At 44.7% G+C, this 10000-nt stretch overlaps 1 protein-coding gene across 4 annotated transcripts in view; it reads right to left on the bottom strand.

The window, feature by feature from the left end:
* Positions 1-10000, bottom strand: part of sh3d21 (SH3 domain containing 21) — a 34917-nt gene that overhangs the window by 11941 nt on the left and 12976 nt on the right. For all 4 annotated transcript variants that reach the window (XM_063199106.1, XM_063199103.1, XM_063199102.1 and 1 more), the window contains exons 11-13: positions 8328-8384; positions 6887-7040; positions 1-50 (exon numbers count right to left, since the gene is read on the bottom strand). The exon at positions 1-50 is cut by the window's left edge and continues 119 nt beyond it. In XM_063199106.1, the coding sequence (XP_063055176.1) occupies positions 1-50; positions 6887-7040; positions 8328-8384 (261 nt within the window). The remainder of the gene's footprint in view (positions 51-6886; positions 7041-8327; positions 8385-10000) is intronic.

A 10000-nucleotide genomic window follows, 5' to 3' on the forward strand; every position in this document is an offset into this window, starting at 1 on the left:
TCTCCTGCTCCGAGCCATGCGGAGCACCACTAGACTGCTCACCATTGATCCTAGAAAAGAAGGGAGTAAAGCATTGAGAAAGCACCAAAAAATAGTTGCAGTAACTTACTCACTAACACATTAACTTACTTGCTCATTAACTGACTAACTCATTCAATTACCGACTGACTGACTAACTGACTGACTGACTGACTGACTGACTGACTTACTTACTTACTTACTTACTTACTTACTTACTTACTTACTTACTTACTTAGGCTACTTACTTACTTACTTACTTACCTGTACTTGCGTACTTACTTACTTACTGGGACTGAAAAGTTAAAGGGGTATGCCACTATTTTGGGGCTTAATACAGTTAAAATCGTTGGCTGGGGTTTATAAAGGTGGTAAAGTGTCTTATTTTTCATGGAAGCGGTTGTCTTGCTTTAAGTTAAAAGAGGGAATATGTCGCTAAGCTAGTGAAAGTCAATGTATCCGTGTAGCATTGTAGCATGCTACATGGATCCATTGACTTTCACTAGCTTAGCGACATGCTCCCTCTCTTACCTTGTCTTAAAACAAGACAACGGCTTACATGAAAAATAAGACACTTTACCATCTTTATAAACCCCAGCCAACGATTTAAACTGTATTAAGCCCCAAAATAGTGGCATAGCCCTTTAAGGCTTATATAATAAATTAAGAGGCCTTGTTGATGCTGCCTGCTTCTGCTGTGGTCAAATTTTCCAGAATTTAAATGAGCATGATACCTAACGCCTGAATGCATGTAGGCTTTATATAATGGTGTATATACATGCAGTACAGGCAGCTGGAGAAAATAGAATTGGAGTTGGAGAATGGAAGAATATTTAGTTTCACACCCTGTCTGCTGCTGTTGCTGCCGTGTGTGTGTGGCTGCCATGTGTGTGTGTGTGTGTGTGTGTGTGTGTGTGTGTGTGTGTGTGTGTGTGTGTGTGTGTGTGTGTGTGTGTGTGTGTGTGTGTGTGTGTGTGTGTGTGTGTGTGTGTGTGTGTGTGTGTGTGTGTGCGTGCGTGCGTGTGTGTGTGTGTGTGCACGTGTGTATGTGTCTGTAGGTATACAATCCCTTTCTATTAAGCACTGTTTTAGCTCCCACTGCCAAAATAATGACATGTTTTTGCCAGTGGCCAGCTCTTCTTCCATTTGTACAGTATGTTCTTACAGCTGGCAAAGGCAAAGCGGTAGAAACTGTCATAAATATATTCAGAGTTCTCAATTTGCGCAGCCAAACATATTTATACTGGACGTATGTAACGATGGGGATCATTTCACTTGATGTGTCAGTGAAGAAAGAAAGAAGAAAGATTCTTAGCACGAGTCAAATGGGGCATTATTACGTCAAATTCCAGTCAACACTTTACAAACTATGTAGTTCCTTTTGCATTGTATATCTGTACACCATGACCCCATTTTTTGTGTCTTGTATATGTTTGTGAAACTGGCACAAGGGCTGGCACTTTCCGAGTGACGTCTTAGTCTGACAACAGTGCATCAGAGAAGCAAGGAAACTCTCCAGTTCAAGTGTGAAGTGTACTGGTTGGTGTTTGAAACGAGGCGATTCTAGGGTAAGTTGGGACCCCAAGAGGATATTCAAAAGAATGAACATTCACAACAAATTGCCATTACTGCAGTTTAAAGTCTTAGCTGTTATTCACCATATACAGGCTTGGGGGCCCCAAGCGGCTGCATGCCTAGCCTGGTGACAAGATGCGCCTATGGCTGTTTCACACATATTGAACCACAGGGGCTTTCACAGAAAACACCATGGAAAAAACAGTCCTTGACTCTTGCTTGATCTCTGAGGTAGGCTATGTGGTGACACTAATGAGAACGACAAACCGTCTTCCCGTTCTCTATGGGTGTGTGTGTGTGTGTGTGTGTGTGTGTGTGTGTGTGTGTGTGTGTGTGTGTGTGTGTGTGTGTGTGTGTGTGTGTGTGTGTGTGTGTGTGCGTGTGCGTGCGTGCGTGCGTGCGTGTGTGTGTGTGTGCGTGCGTATGTGTGCATGTGTGTGTGTCTGGTGCATATGTGTCTGGTGCGTATGTGAGTGTGCGTGTGTGAGTCTGTGTGATTGTGTTTCTGAGCGACTCTGTGTGTGTGTGTGCGTGCGCGTGCACGTGTCAGAGGTGGAAAACTAGGCATGAGTGTGTGTAGGAGCATGCCCTTCTTGCACCCACTGTCCACAGCTGGGCATACAGAACTCAAGTGCAGGGCATGTGCATGAGAGCTTAGAGCTGGGCATCAAAACTACACTCATTGCTTTGGTTTCATGTTCGTGTTGTTTTACTGCAGCTTTTCGGCCCCCGTTTTCACACGCACGCACACACACACAGCCCTCTCATTGTCTTCCATTCATATTAATGATAACAATAGCCAATGCTAAACTGTGCCCAAACCAAAACAATCCCTAACCTTAACCTGTCAGTAAGGAAAAGTTTTACACTTTTACTTTTACCAGTAACAACAAAACCAGGCACGTGCACAGCATAGTTGCCCACGGTGCCCGAGCAACGGCCCTTTTGCCCACATTGGCTGATATTGCCCTTCCAAGGGAGGGGAAAATAATTTGGCAATTATAATTTCATATTTCAATATCATTTGATTTCTTTATAATTCATAATTTTGATTGAAGTTTTGTACAATAAAGACTTAAGTCAGTCATACAAATTCATCAGACCCGTCGAGAATGGGCACGAGCGATGTGAGGTAGTACTAGGCCTACGCAACAACTCCGGTGGGGAGGGAGAAGGCACGCGACAGGCGCTTGAGCGCCTATAAGAGACACGAAAGATTTTGAAGATGCCTGGGTGTCGGCTAGAGCCCTACACACAGTCTACATATTAGGGTACAAAATATGCTCACAATCAACCTCTCTATTATCAACAATGTTGAGTTTAGAACTTTTAGTTATCATACATCTGACAGCCAGCGCCACGTTTAGGTAGCAAAAAAACCCGACAGCCAGGTGTAGATATGCTTCGGAAAAATAGGCAAGATTTCATGTTTCAACTGATTTGCTTTGCAATTCGTATTTTTGATTGAAGCTTCTTAAATTAAGTTTTCAAATTCAGATTCACCTGCACCTCGAGAGATAGGCAAAGGGAGGGGCAGCATGCGCGTTGCGGGGGGGCACGCGCAGCTCTACATGGGAGGGAGGGGGGAGCAAGCATGCATGCGATGCGACCAGGGCAGAGACGCAAAATATGTCGAAGATGTCGTGGGAGTAGAGCGACTGCCCTGGCGGCCTGAGGTGAGCTGGAAACATAGCAGACTACACAGTATTACATTACATGACCACAATTAATGCCTCTTAAAGCCGATGTCGAGTTTAGGACGTTTAGTGATCCTATACTCTGACAGCCGGTGTGCCATGTTCAGATATTGGGGAAAAACGACAGCCAGCTAGCTTGCAGTCATTGTCAACGTTTTACATGGCTCAGGTTGTTTTGTGGAAGGCTAACCCAACTAAGAAACATGCAGATGACATGTCGTTTTATCAAGCAAGAGAGAACTTAAGGGGGTAGGTAGCTAAAGGAAGCACATCTCTGAGTTGGCTGCGAAAAAAAATGAACAGGTGCAGGTGAGGCAGCGCATCTTTTTCAGGATTGTAGAGGTTTGATCTTGGTGAGACCGCTTGGAAAGTGCTTTTTCTTATATATTCTCCGACCCAAAGATACTGTTTCCACTGTCAATGTCCATGTAATTGAAATAAATCCACTCCACATGATAACTGACGTTTACTGTTCTCAAGACATAGGCCTACAAAATGTGCATGAACTAACTAAAATATCTGTAATGAAAATAAAAGGTTATAAAGTCTGCGAGAAGCTCGGAGCTTCAGAGCAACAGATAAGAACTGGTCGCTCCCACGCCACGGTTCTTTGCGATCTGAAATGAAAGCCGGCTCGTCAATTCTTAAAGCGACAGTACACATTTTTAATATAGGCTACAAAAGACCCAACAAATGACCTAAACCTGTGAATTCTTATTGTTTTAGCTTTCCCATATAATATTCATCATTTTAATCATGGAATATGCATATTAATGAAATTTCAAATTCAAATTAAATGATCTTTTTAACCATTTTTAAACTATTTCTATTTATTATAACTTAAAGTCTACTTTGGCTGCTACAAGGATTATAAAGATGACAGTGGGTTAATTGATTAAGCATCCTCATATTTAGCCTATTAATTTACTCATCATTTCATTTCATTTAAGATGAGAATGACTCAGAGCCACATACCTCTGCACATAGGGCAGGTAGGCATAAGACTGATCATCTCTGTGACTGATAAGTTACAGGTTTAAAAACTATCAAGGCTTTTTTCTCATAATTTCATTTAATTTAGGGACAGCCACATACCACACATGAGGAAATGTGGATCAGGAGACATTTAGGGCAGGTGGGCATAAGGCTGATCATCTCTGATATGATTAATAGGTAGGCCTACATGTTTAAAAACTAGCATGTTATATCATATGGTATGCATTCAAGATACTATACAATAAAATAATATTAATAATTATGACAATAATATACTACTTCTACTACTACTACTAAAAATAATAATACCCATGGTGCAGTTTCCTAAAAAATTCTGAAGGCCGCTCATTGTTGATGTTTTTTTTTTGGGGGGGGGGTTGCCCTTTCTTCAGGTTAGAGCAACTGCCCTTTGAAATTCCTGTGCACGTCCCTGAACAAAACTACTCCAGCAAAAGGGGTCAGAACTTGGGGTCCAGGATTTGGGCCCCACAAGGAGTGAGGGCCCCACCTTGTTGGTGTGCTCCAATAGTAGTGACCTCATGAAGGTAGATTGGTGTAATATGCACACAAGCATACACACACACACACACACACACACACACACACACACACACACACACACACACACACACACACACACACACACACACACACACACACACACGCACGCACGCACGCACACACACACACACACACACACACACACACACACACACACACACACACACACACACACACACACACACACACACACACACACACGCACACGCTGCACACACACACATTCATGTCAGTCTTCCGTTCAATTCCATATTTGAATTGTTTATATCAGAATGCCCTGCTGCTCTTTCCCTTATAATGTATGCATATAGATTTTACATTGGTACATACACAGATACCAGTAGATACATACATAAATGGGTGCATGGAGGCAAAAAGGGACCTGAAGAACGATTGTGGTGAATAGACAAACGGACAAGACAGTGAGAAAAGGAGATAAATGAAGAGTTTATTTGCAAAACGGTGTATCTCCATTTTGTAGAATGTTGGGAAATTGACATTTTGTATTGCAAAATGTTTTTTTCATAGGTTTAAAAAGAATGTTCCCAAAATATTTGAACGGCAACAATTCACACAAAGGTGAAATAACCTCTGGACAGTCATTTCCAATAATAAAATGCAAAAGTCAAAAATGGTGGATAGACCGTTTTGCAAATAAACCCTTCAAATATTTCATAGGTGAGAGAAATATATAGCAAAGAAATAGATAGAGAATGAGTAGGATGGTAGGAGGCAGAATGAAAGTAAGAGAGATCGAGGACAGGGCAAGTGGCAAGCTGATTGGCAGGTTTTGTCCAGAGTAACATGTCATCGTAGTCGTGTGGTTTTCACAACCTGACCAAGGTTTCACAGTTGTGTAACCGAGCATTTATAAAGTGCAGCTCGGACAGTAGCCAGAGTGGTAGATTGCGGTTTACCTGACGCTCTAATTTACAACTCTCTCCTGTCTTTTTGTGGAGACAAAGCCCTTTTTGTCTTTCATAATGTTACTGTATGTGGGCCCTCCCTCCCCTCTCTCTCTCTCGTGTTCCCCCTCTTTTTAGTCTCTCTTCATCAATTTCTCATTCTTTCTATTTGTCCCTCTATCTCAGTTTCCCTTTAGCTCACCTAATTCTCTCTCTCTCTCTCTCTCTCTCTCTCTCTCTCTCTCTCTCTCTCTCTCTCTCTCTCTCTCTCTCTCTCTGTCTTTTTTTTCGCCCTCCCTCTCTTTGCTTTGGGAACAGGAAGCGCAGAGGAGCCGTTTGTTTTGGGTCCCACGGTGACTCACAAAGTTTCCATCTCTGCTGCTGCATAGAGAAAACCAGCCCACTGGAATCCACCACACCGGCGAAAAACCAACCGAGACCAACGAGCCAACCAAGGAGGTCTACATAAGACCAACCCACCCAACCAGCAGCGGTTCAACCCATTTGGGGGCCCTAGGCAAAATATAGACATGGGGCCCTTTTGAACTACTTCCGAGGGTATTTACCATAGCTGGATTGACTGTTGGGGGCCCCCTACAATGGGCTAATTTGCTGGTGGGGCCCTAGGCAACTGCCTACTCTGCTTATTGGTAAAGCCGGCTCTGGACCAAACGCTCTGGAACAAATCAACTACCATGGCAACGGTGGTGGGGATTGCAACCGTGGACCTCAACAAGTAACACAAGCCCAAAGACCCACCCCCTCATCCCCAGCCTCAGCCCCAGCCCCAAACCACACAGGGGCCATTTCATGTTTATGGAAGGAGGTGAAGAAAAAGAAAAGCTGACAAGAACCTGGAGGATCTTAATCCTTCATGTGGATGCATGTAGAACAGAAATATGACCGCTGAACATTCAAGGTAATAAATAATGACAGTGTGTGTGTGTGTGTGTGTGTGTGTGTGTGTGTGTGTGTGTGTGTGTGTGTGTGTGTGTGTGTGTGTGTGTGTGTGTGTGTGTGTGTGTGTGTGTGTGTGTGTGTGTGTGTGTGTGTGTGTGTGTGTGTGTGTGTGTGTGTGTGTGTGTGCGTGTGTGTGTGTGAGAGAGAGAAGCAAGAGCTAGCTTGGGTACTCACTTGGGTGTGAAGTGTGGTTTCTCCTTGACCAATGGCGGGGGTTTCTCCTTCACCGGTGGCGGGGGTGCTCTGCGTCCCGGTAGGCCGGCGATTCCGGGAAGCTTGATTTTTGTGGGAGGGTCGCTCCTCATGTCCTTGCTGTCGTGCCTCTCGTCTACAAAGGGAAAGAGAGAGAGAGAGAGAGAGAGAGAGAGAGAGAGAGAGAGAGAGAGAGAGAGAGAGAGAGAGAACAGCGCAGAGTAAAGCTAGATTTATGCTTCGGACGCATAGAATCTGCGTCCGTCCATTTTCTGTCTATGCGAGTCCACGCCCCCCTCTCAGAGGCTCTGCGCCCGTCGTCGAGCGCCTCGAAAAAATTCTAACTATCCGTCGGACGGACGCGGAGTACGCAGACAACAAGGCGCTATGATTGGTCGTCTCGCTACTTCCTTGTTCTGTTCTTGTGGCAGCGCAATGCCAGTAGTTTGCGAGAGCAGAGCTGTATTCTGTTAAAAACTTTATTAATGCCTTGTGTGTAAATGTGTGTAAATACACGAAGCTACAAGCTAAGTAACAAACAATGCATCAGTTGAACACTCGTGGCACAATGCCTGCGGTTTTACTACCGTTCCTCCACCGAATGTAAACACACATCGGCAGAATCAACTGTCTTTACATGCTTGCATGTTCTGCTCGTGAAAACAGACTGGGTATGTCAAATAATGATACCAGTGCATTGCCTTTGCAATTTGTGTGAAAATACCTAGCTAACCGGGATAGAAAGCAACATTGCTTTATAATGACCGCAGTGCTTTCAATGTAGTGAAAGTAGCCTAATCGCGCAATTTCAAATGTGGCTCGCGACGAGACCTCGGACCTCGCAGAACTCGCAGATGCATGAATACAATGTTGGTTCGTGGCCACTCCCACGCGAGTTTTGACGAGCGCAGTTGCAGAAGTCTAATCTGACCTTAAGGCAGTGCAGAGCACAGCGCAGCATACTTAAACATGTCAGAGCAGAAAACACTTAGCATGTCATACTTAGCATACCATCTCAGGAAAACAGTTAAAAGACAATACCATATAACAGAAAAAAACGCAGGGAGACTTTTATGGGTTAGTTAGAGCTTGTACACACCAGCTATTTAAGCATGCCTAAAGCTTAAAAGGCAGAAGTTGTCTGCAGCACCTAACCAGAATAAAACAAATCACGCTGAGTCTGCAAAATATCAGGCTTACGAGAGCCCTACATCCTGGACAGACTGTGGAATGCCTGCATGTCTGAGCTTGGACGCCTGACTCCATATTTTTTTCATCTTTGCAAGTTTTGTACTGTATTCCAAGGCTTTTTCATTTATCCATATTTTCCTGCCCTGCACTATACTGTTTCTCAAGTTTAACTTACTGACCAAATTATGCATCTCACTTATCCTCTCCTTAGCAGCAGCTGTGTTTTCCTTACCTTTCGGCTCTGTCTTTGGTGAGGATTCGTGTGTGGGCTTGTCCATTGCTGGTTTGACTGCGGAAATAAAACACAGAGGGACCACAATATTTTCAGCTGAAACAATATGCTGATTCTTTGGGAATAGGCCATCTATCTATCTGCCCTGAGGAGAAAAAAAACTGCTTTCTCAAGAGCATTTGAGATGGGAGTCATGCGGCATACAAGTCATCCCCACATTTTTCACAACATGCCCATGAGGAGGAATCCATGATATGTCCCCAAGACAAAGATATAAACACACAGAGAGATGGGAGAGAGAGAGAGAGAGAGAGAGAGAGAGAGAGAGAGAGAGAGAGAGAGAGAGAGAGAGAGAGAGAGAGAGAGAGAGAGAAGGCAGACAAACAGACAGACAGAGAGAGTGAGAGAAAGACTGAGAAAGAGATTTCTGCATATATCCTACCTCCTGTGCCCAAGCACGAGAAGTGAGAAGAAGAAAAACAAATTGGCCCAACTTCAAACCTCAGCCTGCTTCTGATAATAGCTACTGAGCTTCTGCAGACGACAGGAGACTTTTGGGGCAAGCCACAGACATGCATCTGAGTTTCCTCAAACTTCCTCTCTCTGGTCACATGACTCGTCAACACAGCCCAAGACTTCCTGCCTCTGCCTCTACCTCTACATCAGAGATTCTTTAAGTATAGAGATATGCCAACATAAAAGGTTTCTATGGGCACCTAACGCGACCAGGTTCCGGTCTGCCTAAAGGGGCGTGTCATAATGCTCCTACAATGAATAGAACAGTCCTTAGGTCTGCCTAGGTCTGCCTAAGGGGGGCCATAATAGAACCAGGAAACAATGGGCCAATGGAACCTCTCTCTCTCTACTCTCTCTGTCTACATGGGGAGAAGACTTTGCAGGGTGTCTGTGGTGGTGGTGGTGGTGACACCAGCAGCACCAACCTAGTCAGCAGACATCCACACACATCCTCCTCCACTTGGGTCAGCATGGACTTTCATTATGACTGAATTGAGAAACAATCCTATCAGGGGAATTTGCACTTTACACATACAAGTAGGCCTACCGCATTGGTTCCCAAACTTGGGGTCAGGACATGCTTTTAAAACCATCCCATACATTGTTAGAAACAATATTCCATTCGATGTGTAATAAATGTAAATGTGTGTGTATGTGCATGCGTGTGTTGTATGTGTAAATGTGTTTGTGTGTGTGTGTGTGGGCATGTGTGTGTGCATGCGTACGTACGTGCGTGTTGTGTGTGTGTGTGTGTGTGTGTGTGTGTGTGTGTGTGTGTGTGTGTGTGTGTGTGTGTGTGTGGTGTGTGTGTGTGTGTGTGTGTGTGTGTGGGGTGTGTGTGCGTGTGTGCGAGCATGTGTGTGTGCGTGTGTGCGAGCATGTGTGTGTGCCTGTGTGCGAGCATGTGTGTGTGTGTGTGTGTGTGTGTGCCTGTGTGTGTGCGTGTGCCTGTGTGTGTGCGTGTGTGCGTGCCTGCGTACATGCGTGTTGTATGTGTGTGCGTGCGTGTGTGCGTGCGTGTGTGTGTGTGTGTGTGTGTGTGTGTGTGTGTTGGGGGGAGGGGAATTCTTGGGTCCAAATGGGGGTCCCAGCAGACAGAAAACGTTTGGGAACTGCAAAACTACAGTACGCCTCTGCCTCTGCCTCTGAGAGAGGGG

Source organism: Engraulis encrasicolus, chromosome 5 (genome assembly GCF_034702125.1).
Source record: "Engraulis encrasicolus isolate BLACKSEA-1 chromosome 5, IST_EnEncr_1.0, whole genome shotgun sequence".
NCBI classification, from domain to species: Eukaryota; Metazoa; Chordata; class Actinopteri; order Clupeiformes; family Engraulidae; genus Engraulis; species Engraulis encrasicolus.